The sequence below is a fragment of the Malaclemys terrapin genome, chromosome 2, assembly GCF_027887155.1.
Source record: "Malaclemys terrapin pileata isolate rMalTer1 chromosome 2, rMalTer1.hap1, whole genome shotgun sequence".
In the NCBI taxonomy this organism is placed as follows: Eukaryota; Metazoa; Chordata; order Testudines; family Emydidae; genus Malaclemys; species Malaclemys terrapin.
This window is the reverse complement of record NC_071506.1, coordinates 34,358,829-34,377,912: the sequence shown is the minus strand read 5'-3', so window position 1 is coordinate 34,377,912 and position 19,084 is coordinate 34,358,829. Positions and strand designations below refer to the sequence as shown.

Genomic DNA, 19,084 nt, shown 5'->3' with positions numbered 1-19,084 from the left:
ATTCTCATTATATGGGTCCTCAGAATATTGTGCATGTAAAACAAACACAAAGACGGAGGTGGTGGTTGTCAAGGCACAAGTGAAAGTACTCTAAATGTTGCTTGTTTTCTTTGTTTGCAGGAGAGTTGGAGATGTTCCAGAAGGATGGGGAGCGCAAGATTCAGAGTCGGCAGCAGCTTCCGGTTGGAACAACATGGGGCCCTTTTGCTGGGAAAATGGGTCTGAATAATAACACCTTGGTATGTAGATGCCCAGTGAGTTGACTTTACTATACTGTTTGTCATCCTTTAGGAGTTAGTCTTTATTGCTTCTCAACCAAATCACTTAAAATCAAGCTATTGTAAGCTTTCATGGACAGTGCTATTTGGATCTTTTCCAAACAGTCCATCTATGGCAGCAGTCTAGAAAGAGTTATGCCAGGCACAGATTAATGGTACTAAACTTGTTACTTTAGAATTAGGAGAGTTATATGATGATTCTTACCTTATCTGCTGAGCCAAACTGATGCTTTTGCTTTTAATAACATACCAGAGTGTTTTTTTAACTGTTTCAGAGCACAAATTAATTATTGAACAATTCATATTAACAAAGTAGATAGAAAATACACAATGACTATGTTAACCTGTATTAAAGTTAATTTAACCCCTACTAAACATAAGGATATTGAGAGCTACAGAATCTGTCATCAACTTGCAGCCATAATGCCAAGGTATTGAAGGATTCTGACATGGGTGCCTAGAATTATGTAAGGTATCGTCCAAATTAGCCCTGATTTCACTGAAGTCAGTGGTCCATATAAGTACTGCACTGCTGAGCCATAATTTAGTATGTTAAAGATAGTGTCATTCCTATCTCTAATTTTTGTTGTTGTTTATAATGAAGTCTCATGCTCAACATTAGTTTTCATGTAGTTTGGATTTCTTTCCTTGGATTATTTTAAAAAATCTCAGTGGAGATGTATTAGACACTTAAAATCTGCATTTCCTTGAAAGGATAGAGCTTCGGAGCAGTTACTGTTTAGCAGATCAGTGCCTGTTATTACAGGTTTCATGCACACATTATTGACATAAAGAACTGTGAAACTTTTTCAGTACAGTATCTCATATAAATACATTTCCATATTTAAAATACATTTGCTGCATAATTGTCCTGCAAGCATACCTGTTAAAAATTGTAATGAAGAAATATTGTAGTTACTTTATATTTGCAATACCCATTTTTAAACCTTAATGTTTCTTAACCCTTTTAATATAGGGTGTTTTTTTAAAAAATCTAAACGCGCTAATCCATATTATGGACTAATAGCCTAGAAACAATAGGGCTCGGTTTTCCAAGTGCTCAGCATCCACAAATGGGACTAAATTTTCATTATGGGAACCTAAAAAGGGGGGAGATTTTCAGCACCCAACAATTCCCATTGTGACTAATTGGGCTCCGGGTTCTTTTGAAAATCTGGTCCGTAAGTGTTTGTTCTTTCATGTCTATATGTCTAATCTCTATGTAATAAAGCACTTATCCCCACGATATCTTAGAGCTGATCCTTTCACCAAAATCTTGTGCACTATGCCTGTATCTTTACTTAGAATGTTCTCCTAAAATTTCCAACCATTACTACTTCCATTTCAGCTCCATCAGTGGTGGCAGGGATGGGCATGTGAGCACTAGTGTAAATACTGTTCCTGGTAGGTACTGGCATTTTAGTTAGTGTTTTCTGACCTGCTCAGAGCAAGCCTACATAACATAATAACTGGCCCTATCTCCCCATTATTGCTTTATCTAATGCTACCACCGATGATAGTATCAGTATATAAAGCTTAAGTAAACATTTGCAGGTTATAAATTAGAAACAGTGCAACATATAATAGAAATGGTGACTGATGCTTAACTGTAGGAGCTCTAAAAGGCATCATTAGAATAAACTGGCAATGTGACAGTGATACTGCTACTGTTTTGTTATGTTTCTCTGGATGAACTAGAGTGCAACCACAGTCAATAGAGCAGGACTTCTACCCAGTTTTTGGTCTCTCAGATGTATTTGAGCTCCTCTGTTCTCTTCTACAGCTGGTAAGAACAGTTTTTGACAAAACAAAATTTTGCTGAAATATGCTGTTTTGTCAGCACTGAAATATCTTGCAGGAAAGTATCAGTTTCACTAAAGCCTGATGGTTAAGGCACTGAGCTGGAGATGGGAGATATGGGTTCTAGTCCCTTGCGCTGCCTGATTTAGAGTGATCTGGGACAGAGCCAGCACTAGGCAAAAGCAGACTAAGCAATTTCTTTGGACCCTCATTCACTTTTTATTTTAAGAACTTGCCTGTTTTAGTATTGGGGGAGGGGGGAATACTCCTGCTTAGGGCCCCCAATGGGCTAGCACCAGCACTGATCTGGGATGAAAAACTCAGTTCTGAATCATGCAGAGCAAAGTCTTGAATGTGGGTTTTCCGCATATCAGGTGAGTGCCCTAACCACCAGGCTAGAGAGGGAGAAACACACATGCCTCCTCTCTTCCTGAATCATAAATCTTGGAGTCTGATTTCATGGAAACATTCAAAAAAATTTGGTTTTATTCCACATTGGAATGAAAACAGATTTTGAAACCTCCAAAATTGCTGTGAAATGGAATTAGACTGCTCTGGTCAGCTCTGTTCTCTTCCTAAGAGCTTTTCCCAAATAATGGTGATCTTTCCCCATCAGTGAGGCCTCTGCCTCTAAGCACTAGCTTGTTACTTTAGAATGTTTTAGGAAAACATCAACGTTTTGATATATCTTTAATTAATTGTTTAGGCCTGACTATCCTGATGCCAGCTTGTAATCATTTTTTTTTCTGAAGCTTTTCTGTTTTATTCTTAAACTTTCTGTCTATTTGACATGTTTGATTCCTATTCTCTCTAAAACACATGCTCTCTTTTGTTTTTAAAGGGAGCTGTATTTGTTTATTTGTTATTTATATATATTTTTAAAAGCTCATCTAGGGAAAGACGCACCTCCTGGGACTCAATTATGGTTTCACTTGAGTGCTTGACAGCAGGTTTCACACATTTCTGAGTGAGCACTGCAAACATTTTGGTGTGATAAACCTTATAAATGGATCAAGTAATCTTTGAAAGACTTTAAAAGTAAATCTCTGGTAAAGGAGCAAAAGGAAAATTCTGTGAACTCCTGGCTACCATTTCATAGTATTTGCAGTTGGATTTTCATACACATCTGCTTGTGGCTGATTCTTGAAAGGTATTGGTGGGCATGAGTCCTTGTCATTCATTATCTGTCCTTAATGTGGTAGCAGTGTGATGCTATCTCCCACAGAGGATTCGTTTACCTTATTACAAAAGATACAACCTACTTACTCTCCTTTTAGTCAGCCTTGAATAAAATCTGAAGATGAAATAATACTCTTTTAAACTGGTTCATATTCCAGCCAGTACTCTGATGCTGAGTTTAAACTCACAGTTGTTGGTTCAAGAGATTCAGCACAGTAATTAATTCAACAGAGTAATTAATTGAGTCACTGTGCCAGATGTCAAATACTTTTCAGATCTTTCAAGTTTTATCTTGAAGTACATTAACAATAAACATCTCAGAATAGTGGAAGGCTGGGTATCTTGAACAACTGATTGAAGTGGCATTTGCTACTACAGTAATAGCAATACCTGTTGTTGACTTCCAGTTAGCAGTGCCTAGACTTTGCTAAGGAACTTAGTGGAATCCACTAATTGACTATCTTGTGCACTGTCCACAGCAGGACATGGACATCATAAAGTAGTAGCTCTATCAGATGAATTAAGGAAAGTCTGATGGTTAACCAAGGAAGAGAAGTGTTTAATTTTTATCAGCTAGGAGTCAGTCAAGAGTTTCATTCACATACCTCACAGTATCAAAATACCTCTAAGAAGTATTTACAGTGTTGCATTATCACAATAAATGAAGAAGACTTACTTTTTACTGACTTCTATTAGACAAATATTCTTTAGCCTTCGGATGTATGTGTGGAGTTGGTATCTGTAGGTAGAATTGGGCACACCGGTTTTAGTCTTCCTCCCCCCTGCCTTTCACTTCCAATTCAAGGACAGCAGATCAAAGTTCCAACAAAAATAAACAGTGGTTGATAGAAGTGCAGCCCTAGTGAACAGCTAGAAAATTAGAACCGAAAGGCGGTGTCCTTCTGCTGGCTTGCAGGTAATAAGTTATCATCAAATCATTTCTGTCTTTTACTTTTTTTAACAAAAATAAAACAAACAATGACCTCTGCTATAGAATGAAGGTGGTGTAATTCTAATCACCACTCTTGCCTGGAGGCTCTTAAATATGTGCATTGACATATAGCTCCTAAAACTCAGTAGTGCCAAATATACAGGTGGATTTTTCAAGATATGTAGTGATACCTGCCCACCTCTTGACACTGCAATCTGGGCCTTAGTATGTATCAAATGTAACTTGAAAGATGAGATAACATTTGCTAATGTGGAAATAGCCTGTGTTCAGATCCTGCAGCCATGAGAGTAGTTCCTGTTCACACAAGTAGTCCTATGATCAGGCACTAAGAATTTGTTTAAGAAAAGGTTGTTTTTCCCCCTCCCATACCAAAATATTTTTCTTGTAAACTCAGCCATATTAATCCCTGTAGTCTTCTTTGAAAACTTTGAGGGAATAAGACTCATTCAGAAGAAAAGAACATTGCAAAAATTCCCAGTTACAGCTGATATTTCTAGAGGAGAAGTGGCAAAGAATGTATAGCACATGATGAAAGTCAAACAGTGGTTCATGCCATTACTTCATTAATCAAGTGGAGGCATTCTGAAAAATGTTTTTCTTTGGCTGCAGCCATCTATTTTTTGGTGTTAATCTGTGCCCTTTGGCAGGGTTTTGTGAAGCAAAACAATGAGCAGTTGTATCATACCCCCCCATTGTTGTCGCCCCTGTCAGAAGGAGGAGAGGATGATGCAGGTCTGTATCAGCCTGATAAGGAAAAGAGGATTCAAAATGGCTGTGGAGAGGATCCGTGGGAGTAAAGTGTGCAGTTTTGGACCGGACTAGTGATGGAATACAGCAGAGACCCTTTAATGGGATCCTGAAGGTTCACTGCCAAAGCTATACTTCTTCTAGAAGATTTCTTAATAAAATAGTTTGATTAGGAATTGCTGTGACTGTCTGAGCAGCCAAGGTTCAAAATGCAGTTAAGTTATTCACTCACTAATCTGTGGCTGGTCACTTTAGGTTAAAATCCTCCTATCTATAGTACCCAGCCACTTTTAATCTTTAGTGTTACAATATTAGAGTTTACTTGCCACATTGACTAGAGGCTAAGACCACTGAAAAAGCTACATAGGCTCTCCATGACTTCTTGTTTAAACTGAAATGTGTTTATCAATTTAACTTGAATGCTATGGGCTAGATTTTGCCCTCAGATACATACTTTTAAGGATTTAGTCCTCCTGTTAACATGCAGTCAGTTTTATATATTACTACATAGAAAACTGCTATAGTTAATAACAGCCCTGATTCTAATCTTGATTAGACCAGTTTTACACCATTGTAACTCAGTTGTCACCTATGGATTTATTCATGATTTACCCCAGTGTTTGAGATCAGAATTATGTTTGCAAGTGTCATTTCAAAACATTTCACCATTCCCCCAACTACTAGAGCACTCAAACCAAGCAGCATTCCTGCACAAAATCTTATAGAACAATGAAGAATAATCTCTTTAGACTTCCACACCATGCAAGTGTAAGAGAGAGTTATTTTACATGAACAGTTATAAAAACACCGAATGTGTTCATCCAGTGTGAAAATTTACAGTGCACAATAGCCTTTATTAATTTCTTACCCTTCATAATGTGGTCTATTGAGATGTAATGTGAAACTTGTGTCAAGGGAGAATGGGTACACTGCCTCAGGACCATTTCAAAGATTTTGGTTATTTCCTTTGTAGTTTGGACATTTACGTCTTTGTTCATAAAAATTTCTTTGTATGTTTTAATTTCTGTATTAATATTTAAAGTACAGATTTAATTTAAACATCACACTGATATTGTAAGAGTACGCAGTAAAGACTGGAATAAATACTCATCCAAGTGAACAAAAGTATAAAGATGGTTTTGAATGTAAGGACCTTATCACCTACTACTGTGTGATGCAGAATACCAAAGGGAGATGAGGCGACTTCCACAACAAATTGTGTTAGGGTTTCGACTATGTGTACGTTCTGCACAAAAAATTAGAGCTAATGCAACCTTAATGTTGAGAAAACAAGCTCTCGACTGGCACTTACTATATGTAAAGATTATTTTTTTAAAAATCCATATTTTAAGGCAAATGTACACTGGAATAGAGTTAAGATTGAGATTCCATTTTTTATTCTCCATTTCCTGGTATCTGAATGCTTCTTTTCTCAACCTTAACATTGTGTTGTTAGTAGTAGCTTTTTGTGTGGAACTTCCTTGTCTATTTTTTAGCCTTCTTTCTTTTGATTGAGGCCTCCTGATGTCCCAGGAAATGTACCCTTTGATCATTATTTGACACCTGTGTATTAAAAGACCGTGTTTACAAATGTTAAAAAAACTCCATTTGGGGTTTAAAACCTTTTTTTAAAAACCACTACTTAATTATTTGATACTAAAAACATCTTCATTGAGCCAAATTTATACTAATAATATGTTAATTAAGCTGTAATAATTACCAATCATTCTCATTACACTAAATCAGTTCCCCTGGGAAAAATCTCAATAAATCATCTGTTTCATTTCAGCATGTCTCATTTCAGTAGTGTATACTGTAACAATATTTTCCTATATTCGTAGATTTTAATCCCAGATGGAACCGTTATGATCATGTAGTCTGACCTCCTGCATAACACAATAATTTCTGCATCGATGGCATAACTTCAGTTTGCTCTCTAGAATATCTTTTAGTCTTGATTTAAAGACTTCAAGTGCTAGAGAACTAAAACTCCTTTCAATGATTCACAAAATATACTGCTCATTATGGATTGTGTAAATATAAAATATCAGTTTAAAGACAGAAATTTTTTAAATCTACTTTTTCCTTTCCCATCAAAAAAACTAAACATAAGGGGGGGGGGAAATTTACAATGAGAAAATTCAGTTTCTAAATATTTTCTCACAACTCAAAATGACTGAAATAATTTTGCTCATACTTTTTGAATAGTTTCATCTTTACACAGTGACTCTGCATGGAAAATTCCAGCCATATAGGTGAATGTTTCAGAAAGTTTTTAAGTGTGTGAAAACAGTGTCATAGACTGTGAGGGGGAAGGATAGATCAGTGGTTTGAGCATTGGCCTGCTAAACCCAGCATTGTGAGTTTAATCCTTGAGGGGGCTATTTAGGGATCTGGGGCAAAAATCTGTCTGGGGATTGGTCCTGCTTTGAGCAAGGGGTTGGAGTAGATGACCTCCTGAGGTCCCTTCCACCCTGATATTCTATGAATTGCAGCTTGGCCTAGACCTGTGGTGAGTGGTACCTTCTATAATAATTAATTTTCTATCTGTTATAATAGACTATAAGATTATCCAAAACACAGTTACGCACATGCTATTTCTGCCTTACATTGTTAAACCATGACTTTGGTGCTCATTGAAGGTACTGAATTGAAAACCTTGGAAACTGAAGCTGTCCCTTTATGCATAAAAGAGTCAAATCTCAGGGAGCACTGTAGATTTCTCCACTTCTGCATGCTCTAGGCCTGATCTAGAAAAATCACATCTAAGATTGTGCCCACACAACAAAATCCCCCGCCCCATATTTATAGCCAGTGGAGGTGCACTGATGGCTGTGCTTTTGTACACAGAGCTCCAGTAGCCTCTGGTAATTTATCCACCGTGTTGTCTCTACCAGCAGATCTACACAATATTGTGCTAGAATAAAGCCTAGAGTAGATAGGGCCTTAGGGTGAAAAGAAGATTCAGTCTCTATTACCACTGATATTTGACCTCATTGCTGAGAATGAAAATCAAGGTGTCAGTTTTGATGGTGGCACTTATCATTGCATGAGTGATGTAGTTTGAAGGGTTAGTTTCATTCTTTTCAATAGGAGTTTGGCAGTCATGCAGTTGAGAGAGGTAAATTATGGCCCCAGTGAAGTCAATGACAAAACTCTCATTGACTTAAATGGGGCTAGGAATTCACCCATGCTTTAGATTCCAAATATCTAGTTTTCTGAGTACTAGTTAAATGAGATAACCTGCAGTGTTTTAAAAATGATGGAAACAGATGGCTTAGGTATTTCTGAATCTGCCTATATATAGCTTGACACTTGTACTAAGTAAGATATAGTGAGTATGGTAAATTTTAGACAAATATGCTTTAATATTGAATTATCCCCATATCCCAACTCCTAAAAATCAAAGTTTTGTTGGAAATACAAACATTTTTGCTATTTTTTGCTTTCAGTCATATTCAAGCCACTCTATTGACTTCAAAGGGCAGGCAGGGTGTGGCTAACAGCACAGTTTGTCCCCTTCAACTGTAGTGGTGCTACTTGGTACCAATATCCTGTGCCTCATTTAGCAAACATAGTGAACATGTCTATCAATCCAACCCTGTGAAGATGCCTCAGAGTCCAGGTGAGTTGAAAAGAAAATCAACTTCAGCTATCCTGTCTCTGCTGTACAAAACACAAGAGGCAAGGTAGTCTGCTATCTTGGTTGCCCTCTTCCAGCAGAACCCTAATTCACCTACTGCATTGCAAATGCAGACACAAGAGAGAGCTTCATAGCTGGTGGACCAGGTGATGATTGTTTTTGTCACTATGCTATTGCTTTGGTTCTTGTAAAACACACTTTAACCAGGAACAAAGATTCGGTATGTGTTCTGGTGCCAGTTCATTGTGCTGTCACTCATTGTAAAATATGTATCTATCCCCATCAAAGTTGATAATGTTTTGTATTAAGATACCGTCTTAAATACCTTAGTAATAATCTCTTACTAGATTTTTTTCTTAATATATGTTATTACATGTTCCACAGACCACAGCAGTGTTAGTTATTTCAAAATATTTATTAGGTGATGTTATAACAACCAGTTACATATCAAATTATTCAGAAATGTGTTAGAGTATTACAATGGTATATTTTATATATAAACAATATGATTTGTTCTATAATACAGCATAAGACATAATGTAGCCTCACTCAAAAAAGTGAGGGAATTAGCCAGATTACCTTCTAAATGCTAGTACAGTAACTCCTTGCTTAACGTTGTAGTAGTTTTGTTCCTGAAAAATGCGACTTTAAGCTAAATGATGTTAAGCTTAAATTTCCCCATAAGAATTAATGTAAATAGCGGGGGTTAGGTTCCAGGGAAATTGTTTTCACCAGACAGAAGACTATATATATATTTACACACATAGTATAAGTTTAAAACAAACAATTTAATACTGTACACAGCAATGATGATTGTGAAGCTTGGTTGAGGTGGTGGAGTCAGAGGGTGAAATATTTCCCCGGGAATGCCTTAGTGCTGAATGATGAACCAGCACTCGGCTGAACCCTCAAGGTTTAACACATTTTTGTTAATGTAGCCTCACATTCTATAAGGCAGTACAAATGGAGTTAGGGGAAACAGCATGGCAGACAGAGACAGAGACACACACCCTGTGTGTGAGAGAGAGATGCGCATTGCCCCTTTAAGTACGCTGACCCCACTCTAAGTACATTGCCTTTTTAAGTTGATCAGCAAGTTGAGACAGGAACTGCTGCTAGCAAGCTCCCTCCGTCCTGAGCCTAGTCGTGTCTCCACCCTGCTCTATGGAGATCGGGTAAGCGGGGAGGGGGAGTAGGAGCAGGGGAGAGGGGGACACCCTGACATTAGCACCCCTCTCCCCACCCCACCCCCTCACAGCAAGCAGGAGGCTCCTGGGAGCAGTTCCAAGGCAGAGGGCAAGAGCAGCACATGGCAGTGGGGGGGGAGGGACAGCTGAACTGCCGGCAGTTGATAGCCTGCTGGGTGGCTACCGCACAGGGAACTTAGGGGAGGGGGGAACTGATAGGGGGGCTGCCGGTCCACCCTAGTTCCAAGCCCCTACCAGCCGGCTGCAACGGGCTGCTCTTTCTGTAAGTGGTGGACAAAGCAGGCTTTTAACGAGCATGTTCTCTAATTAATAAGCAACGTAACAACGAAACAATGTTAACCGGGATGACTTTAAGTGAGGAGTTACTTTAGTTGTATTTAGAATCATCTTTATAATATCAGAGACATCATCATATATTTAATGTAGATTATTTTTATTCTAATAAAATGTGATCTAATTTATAACATTCTTTGTAACAGGTTATTCGTCTTCGAGTGCTTGTTCATGTCCATTCCAGTCAGGTGTGTGCACAGAAAATTTTTCCCCTAGCAGCATCTGTCGGGTCTGCGTAGGCACCCCCTTGAGTCGCGCTTTCATGTCGCTCAATATAGAGCCCAGCCTACCTGCCACCCCCTTCAGTTCCTTCTTATCGCCAGTGAAGGTTGGCTGGAACTTCCCTTAGCTCTTGCTTAGCCAGCGTGTTCGCTACTCATTTTATATAGTTACCTTAGACTTAGTATTAGAGTTCTTAGCATAGAGTTGTTGAGGGTCCCCACCATCCCACCTCCCCGGAGCCGTGGTATGCCGCAGTCTCTGGGGTTTAAAAACTGTGTGGCCTGCGCGTGTTTACAGTGCTTAGAGGAGGGCCACCAAAAGGATTGCTGTAAGATCTGCCGCAAGTTCCACCCTAGAACTCTTAAAGAAAGGCAACAGCAGCTTAAGGTGATCCTCATGGAGGCATCCCTACGCCCCCACTCTGACCCGGGCCCTAACACTTCGTCTTCGACACGGAGCGCCCTACTACTGACGTCAAGCTCGGTGCCGAGAAAGGACTCATTCCGAGACGCTCGGCACCGACACGGCACCTCACGAGGCCCGGTGCCTCAGAAGAAAAAGAAGCCGGACAGCCGCTCTCCTACGGCTAAACCCAGAGATGTGAGACCCCAGGTGGGCCACAGTTCTGGATCCCCTGCTGGGGCCGTGTTGACTCCTGCCCAAATGAGGCAGTTGAGTCCGTCCCCCCCTCGGTCGCTGGTCCCTACACAGCAGCTACAGCTCCCTTAGCTGCCGGAGGCTTACCAATCTGCTTGGGACCTCCTGCACCTTATGGCGCCATTCTCACCCCCAAGGAGGGAAGAACCTTCAGCGCTGGCGGACTCGGCCCTAGGTGCAATCAAGAGGGAAGCCGGCTATGCTGTTGAGGTGCTCCCCATCACCAAGTCCCTTGACGCCGGCTCACTCGGACAGAGAGCCTACCCGCCCCCCGAGCTTTTGACGCTCAAGGCACTGAGGCTCAGCTCCTCTGTGGTCTTCAGTCTCAAATACCTTGGAGTCAGAGTCTGACTCCTATCGCTCCAAGAGAAGCAGGAGCCGCAGATCGAGGTCCAGGAGAGACAGGAGGGAGCCCCAGGCCTGGCCTCTGCAGTGGCAGAACCCGCCTCAGTGGCCCTTCTGGACCCCATGGCTTTTCACCAAGGACAGGGAGGAGTCCAAGGTCACTGCTCCGCGATGTCTTCTGTGGCTTCAGCCACCTTTGTCCCGCTATTGGCGACACATCTTCCCACGGTGCTTGCCCACACACCAACGCCTCTGACAACAGCACCGTCATCGATTACGGCACCGTGCTTGGCTCTGACCTCGGCACCGCCCTTGGCAGTGTCCTTGCACCAGTCTCCCATGTCGGCACCGTTGTCGACGTCGACTATGACCTAGGCACCGGTAGCACCAGTGCTGATGTCAGCGTCGGGCCCTCCTCCTTCCTCGGCACCTGCGAGCAGATTGGCACCGGTTCCTTCGACGGTCCCTTCCGTTGTACTGATGGCGGCGCCATCACTTGGTCTGGCGTCTGCAGCTCCGACACTGTTGGCTGCACCACTGGCACCAATGTTGCCCTGAGAATCTCAGGACCCCATGGGGGTGGATGGCAGGGAGCATCCGCTCATTATAAACGCTTCCTCCTCTTCGTCACCAGATGAAGTATTGGTGGGTACAGACATAGCTCCTGCAGCAGTTGTTGCGCAGGGCCGCTCAGGGCCGGGGCATTAAGGCCTAGGAGGTAGTCGAGGAGGCTGATCCCATGGTGGACATCCTTGCATCCTCAGGAACTTCCCGTATTGCCCTTCTACTTATTAAAACAATTGTGGACACCACCAAGACCCTGTGGCGGACCCCAGCTTCCTTGCTGCCCACTGCCAAGCGCAATGAGAGGTGTTATTTTGTGCCCTCCAGAGGATTCGAACATTTATACTCCCACCCACTCCCTGACTCTCTTGTTGTGGACACTGCTAACCAGCCTGAGAGACAGGGCTTCCAAGAGCCCTCCCCAAAAAACAGGGAGGCCAAGCGTCTTGACCTTGTTGGGAGAAAGGTCTATTGTACAGGGGGTCTGCAGCTCCGTATCTCGAACCAACAGGCCATTGTCAGCAGGTACTCGTATAACACCCGTGCGGCGATGGCCAAATTTACGGACCTCCTTCCTTCGGACTCCTGAACTGAGTTCTTGGCCTTGGTAGAGGAGGGGAAGCTAGTCTCCCGGGCTTCCCTCCAGGCCGCATTGGATGCTGCAGATGCCACCACTAGGGTCATGGCGACTGCCCTCCCGCCCTTTCACCCCCCTTCCTCATCCCTCTTCTGGGACCCTTCTCACGAGCATCTACTCATCCAGGAAGTGCAGTTACTCCGATCACTAGGGACAGTGGAGAAGGTTCCTCTGGAGCACAGGGGCGAGGGTTTCTATTCCCAGTATTTCCTAATACCAAAAGCCAAAGGTGGCCTCAGGCCTATCCTGGACCTGCGAAAGCTCAACAAGCTCATGAAGAAACTTAGGTTCAGCATGGTCTCCTCGGCCTGCATCATCCCCTCACTAGATCCATAAGATTGGTATGCCGCCCTTATCTTGAAGGACACGTACTTCCACATCGCAATCACTCAGACCCACAGGAAGTACCTCAGGTTTGTGGTCAATGGTACCCACTGTCAATTTACTGTCCTATATATATCTGTAGTATATTATAACATATCTGATTGAGTTTCCAGAATTAAAACCCTATCCTTTTTTTGTAAATTCTAATTAATTATTTCCTTATAAATGTATTCTTAATCAAAAGCATGACCCAGAATGCTCTTTGTCTCTGAACACACCTTTGCTTCTGTGACAGCTGGTCAACTGTTAGAAGGGTGACCAGATTCTTAAAGTGAAAAACTCTAACATCTGCCATGTATAAAGACATGGGATAGGAGTTCAGTGGCATTAAGAGAGAGAGTGTACATGCAATATGTGGGGGAGGGAGGGAGAAAGAAAAGGGAATCCATTCCTTCCTCTTCCCTCTCTGCTGCCAAGACATACTTCTCACTTTCCAAGTTAGAAATGGGACATATTAGCATAAACAACAGGGAGCAATAAAGCAGAAAATAGTATTAACTCCTCTGCAAGCTATTTACTGTTTTTCTCCCAGTCAATTTCATTATTTTCTAACCTGTGTCTGAAAAGCCTGCTATTTTTTTTTAAAGAAAATCTTCTCTACTTCCAAGCCCACCTTATTTCTTAGTCATCTTCTTTTGTCTCTATATTCTTTCCTCCTGCTGGGTCATCTTTTCTTCCATTTTCTATGCATTAGTCTTCTCCTGTTCTTTTTCCTCACTTTTTTCATTTTCCTGCAAGTAGCTGTTATTTGGGGAATCCCCCTTCCTACTTGCCTGGGAAACCTTGCCTTCCAAATGCTGATTTTTTTTCACATTGATGCTTATTCAAAACAGAATTAAATGCAGAAAACAGTCAGAGTTTAACTGAGGTTTCTTTTTAAAGGCATTTTTATTCAGTTCCACTTAGAACTTTCTTTCTGAGTCTTTTGTACCTCTTTTGAGAAATGTTGTTCTGATTTATAAGCATCATTGTCCCTGGTTTCTGTGACAGAGAATTTCAGAGGTAAGAGCAGTGGGATTGCATTTTCAGGATGCCAGATGTGTGCTCTTTGATCTGGTGGTACAGCATGCCTCAGGGAATAAGTTCAATCTTGATTTCTTTAGTCAATCATCCACTATCAGGTACCAATGTGCTGATTAGCAGGGCTGAATAAAGGAACACATCATGGGCGCATGTTGGATGCTGGAACATTTGTGAGTAGGCTGTTGGCATCACAGACGACCTCCATGCTCATGCTGTGGTAATGTTTTCTGTTCTAATAAATCTCTTTAATGCATGAAGGAGCAATAACAAATACATGAATGTAATAAATAACTCCACATGCATTGATGAATCTTGCCGATGCTTAGAATTCCTTTTTTCCCAGTTTAACCCATTGTTGCAGAGTGGAAAATGAAAACAGTAGCCATGTGTGGCATCTTAACCTCTAACAATTGCAAGACAACTCCATATAGCTGTGCCTTCTTAACATTCCTAGCATTCCCTGATCCAAACTAATAATTAAGCACTTGTTGAAGTGTTAAAGGGACTTTGTAGCCCCACCTAATACTATATCCCCATCTAGTGCAGTACTTGGGTGTAAAATGGCCTTTTCGTTTGAGTTGAGCCTCAATAAGCATTTCCTTCAGTCATTCCAAAAATGTGTGACTGGAGTCTAAAGATCGCCTAACTGGGCTTCTCCAGCATGAGTAACAGAATTAAGGTATATCCTAAAGTGTCTCTTCAGCTATGAACTAACAACAGATTTTACATTGTCCTTCTCTCCTACTCTCTTTCATTAGCCATAGAGAACTATTTATCCCTGATCTTTGCATGAGCCAGGACAAAGGACCAGGGACATTTGCATGGTCTGCTTCCACCTGGTAAAGTGTCCCCAAAGTGATGAGGAAGAAGGCTGGGCCATTATCCTGCTCCTACTGCCATTCAGTCTGGACAGTTAAGCTGGTCTGAACACAACAGGAATTCACTTCATTATCATTTTATTCTCTTTGAATTCTTCCTGGGGCAGTCAGGATACACACCACCCTGAAGTCAGGGCAGTGTTCAAAGTACACACACTGTCCCAGAGTAGATATATGTGTCAGGGAAGAGTTGATTATGCTTTTTTCATTTATTGTCACAGGATGTTAGTCTCTTTTTGTCTATTTCCTTATGTATTCCTGAAAGAGAAAATGCAATAAAAGGCATACTCATTGGTTACAGATTGTAAGTGGCTAACGATGTGCACCCAGGGGCTCAATCCTACATGGTGCAGAACACTTCCATGGGAGGCTGAGCATCTTCAATTCCGATGCAAAGCAGTGAGATTTGAAGCCACTTAGCATTTCACAGGATTGAGCTCTTAGAGTACACAATGTGTAGACATCTATATATAGATATATATCTGTTACTGTATTTGACCTTGATGATGGGACCAGTTTGATAGAGTTAAGGTCAATGAGTATATTATTTTTAGACAAGATACCAAGTATGTAGATGGTTCTGCTTTACTTTACTGTGTTAACAGCTGATAGCATTCAGTGCTTCATGTACTGCTGATTGTAGTGATACATTCATCTTCGGTGATTATCAAAAAGATTTCAGTGCTTTGGAATTAATCACACATTTGAGAAGACAAATACATGAAGATAAGTAGAAAAATTGTGTGTGGGTTTTTTGTTTAAGAGTGATGCTTTGGTTAATCAGTGCAAGTAATCTCCTTTATTAATTTATTGTAGCAATGAAACCACAACAATAAAAAATTAATTAATTTAATTAACTAATGTTTTAAAGTGCTTTAAAGATGAAAAATGCTATATACGATCTCAGTATTATCATCATTATAGGCATAACATTACTCCTAATATATACCTCGCTTTTCTTCCAAATGTTGTCCTTTCTGCTTTTTTATTATTAATGAGCTAAAGGAGTTTATAGAGACTTCTTTAGGATTGCACTTTATGACTGTGCATTATTACAATATGTAATTTTTGCACCAGGGCAACTTGAATTCAGATATACTAGCCTAATTCAGATTTCAGAGTAGCAGCCTTGTTAGTCTGTATCCGCAAAAAGAACAGGAGTACTTGTGGCACCTTAGAGACTAACAAATTTATTAGAGCATAAGCTTTTGTGGACTACAGCCCACTTCTTCGGATGCATATAGAGTGGAATAAATATTGAGGAGATATATATACACACATACAGAGAGCATAAACAGGTGGGAGTTGTCTTACCAACTCTGAGAGGCCAATTAAGTAAGAGAAAAAAAACTTTTGAAGTGATAATCAAGATAGCCCAGTACAGACAGTTTGATAAGAAGTATGAGAATACTTACAAGGGGAGATAGATTCAATGTTTGTAATGGCTCAGCCATTCCTAGTCCTTATTCAATCCTGAGTTGATTGTGTCTAGTTTGCATAGCAATTCCAGCTCAGCAGTCTCTCGTTGGAGACTGTTTTTGAAGTTTTTCTGTTGTATGATAGCCACCCGCAGGTCTGACATTGAATGGCCAGACAGGTTAAAGTGTTCTCCCACTGGTTTTTGAGTATTATGATTCCTGATGTCAGATTTGTGTCCATTAATTCTTTTGCGTAGAGACTGTCCGGTTTGGCCAATGTACATGGCAGAGGGGCATTGCTGGCACATGATGGCATATATCACATTGGTAGATGTGCAGGTGAACGAGCCCCTGATGGTATGGCTGATGTGATTAGGTCCTATGATGATGTCACTTGCATAGATATGTGGACAGAGTTGGCATCGGGCTTTGTTACAAGGATAGGTTCCTGGGTCAGTGGATTTGTTCAGTGATGTGTGGTTGCTGGTGAGTATTTGCTATATCCTCTGATCCCACTGAGGATTACCTAAAGAAACCACACCATCTGCTAAAAAAACTCCCTGACAAAGCATAGGTATAACCTCGTTATTGCTAGACTGATTCTTGCCTGCATATTTATACCTGCCTCTGGAAATTTCCACCACAGGCGCCTGACGAAATGGGTATTCACCCATGAAAGCTTATGCTCCACTACTTCTGTTAGTCTATAAGGTGCCTCAGGACTCTTTATCACTTTTTACATTTTAAAGGGTATCCCCACCTTGGAGGGGGCTTCACAGAAGATATAATCCAGCCAGGAAACCGCCATGGGTCTGGTAGGAGAGATGATATCTATATCTCTCTGACCATCAGACACTAGAGAGACAGCACTACATGTGGCTTCTCACACCTCCTCCCGCATGTCCATTTTCTGCCTACACCCCCTGTGTGAGAACGGGAGACAGTTTCAGAGGCAGCTATGCCCCCACTCTTCCACATGTGGATCTCTGGGTCAGGGTTCACTCCCAGTCCCAGTGGAATCAGTGAATAAAATAATAACTGGCCTGAGAGCAATCAGGAGAAAGACCAACAAATGTGCCTACATCAAGGCCAGAGGGGTAATTTTCTGCAAAGAAGCCCTGGAACGTATTAAACAAGCTAAAGCAGCAATGTCACTACTCACTGTTTTGCTTGTCATCAAATATCCATCATTTTAAAGTTTGAAAAATAGTCTGCAAAATCTCTCCTAGGCACATAACATTCTCTAAAGCCACAATTCAGATAAAACTTGTTTTATTTCATCATACACAAATTTGTTTAGATCTCTGCTGTGACTGCTTTCCCCATTGCCAATATCTATTAATGATAATTGCTTTGAATACTGTACTCACTCTGTGATACCATCACATCATTGTGAAGAAGATTGTGATCTTATCTAAACCTATTCTGTTTAACTCTGACACTCCTTCTGTTATAGTGGGGCCTTGATAAGATCATGCCTGTTAGGATCAGACATTAGTTGGAATCAATATTTGAAAATGTGCCTGTTTTTGCTTAATAGCAAAGTTAGTGTGAGGGTCAGAGTGACATCATTTGTTGGAGGAGATTGTACAGCTTCATCTTGTCATGAAAGTGTGTTCTTTGCAGCATTTGCTGGTGAAAAGCAAAAGCAAGGACTTTCTGTAAACTGTACAACATTGCTAAGCATCAGTGGATAAGGAAGAAATTTAATGTGTATTGCAGTAGCATGTAGAGAGCCCAGTCAGTGACTAGGGTATTGAGCTAGCTACTGTACACACATAATGAAAAGATAGGCCCTGCCCCAAATAGCTTTCAATTTATAAGTATCTACTCAGAGGCAACAAGTGAACACCCCCAAAAAATGGGAAGGCATGGAACACAAAAGGTAACTATGAGATGATTAAAATTAATGTAATAAGCAGCAGACACAGCACACCAGCTGCCTGACCATTGCCAAGTGGTGCACAGTCATTGGGTTAGACATGAGTTTTATAGAGAGATGTGGGGGGTGGAAAGGTAGTGGCTTTGTGGATTTTTACAGGGAGCTCCTCCCATGGACACATTATTGGTCTGGTGTAAGAGCAGGCATTACAGCAGTTGAAATACATTCTTCAGGGGATTTGTTTAGACAGAGATTGGGCTAGAAATAGCTCTGCTGATACTGAACTGTATAAGACTAGATGAACATTTAGGAAGTACAAAGTGAAATAAAGCTGTTTAGAAGAAAAATAAGGTCAGTGCTCCGAGAGCTCCTTATTTGAATTAATTATCTATCTGTCTGTCTGTCTCTCTGTCTATCAGCCAACTCAGTTCTAACCAACACCGAGTGCTTCTTCATCTCGTTCCTTATTTCTCCTTGTGGATTTATTGATATGGATTCCTGTTAATATAATATGCTTACCTCACACTCAATTCACTAAACTTATTATACTGTTACAAAGGAGAATAAAGAAAAGCCATGACTTAGGTGGGATAATTGTGATAATGTGCAGGGTTGTCTCCCACTCCGAGCTTATACACTTGGCAGTACACTTTCCTGAGAAGCAGTTTCTATACTCAAGCATTTCAACGTGGAGCTTAATGTGTTTACTGATACATGTGCCTGTGTAATGATATATATGGCATTATCAATATTACATATGTGCCTAGATGTTATCATGAAGGGATTTAACAAGAATTTGCCTCTGCTCAAACACTAAAGTGAATAAAATGAAAAATGAACAGAAAACCAGATCATTGGAAAGGTATTGCACTAAAAGCATGGTTAAATTCACTACTTGCCACTTTATAAGGTTACTACCCTATTCCTCCCAATT

The 19,084-nt window shown here is 40.9% G+C and overlaps 1 protein-coding gene across 3 annotated transcripts in view; it reads left to right on the top strand.

Annotated features, from left to right (window-relative positions):
• ZFPM2 (zinc finger protein, FOG family member 2) overlaps positions 1-19,084 on the top strand; it is a 444,680-nt gene that overhangs the window by 231,019 nt on the left and 194,577 nt on the right. For all 3 annotated transcript variants that reach the window (XM_054020229.1, XM_054020228.1, XM_054020227.1), the window contains one exon: positions 121-239. In XM_054020229.1, coding sequence (XP_053876204.1) covers positions 121-239 — 119 coding nt within the window. The remainder of the gene's footprint in view (positions 1-120; positions 240-19,084) is intronic.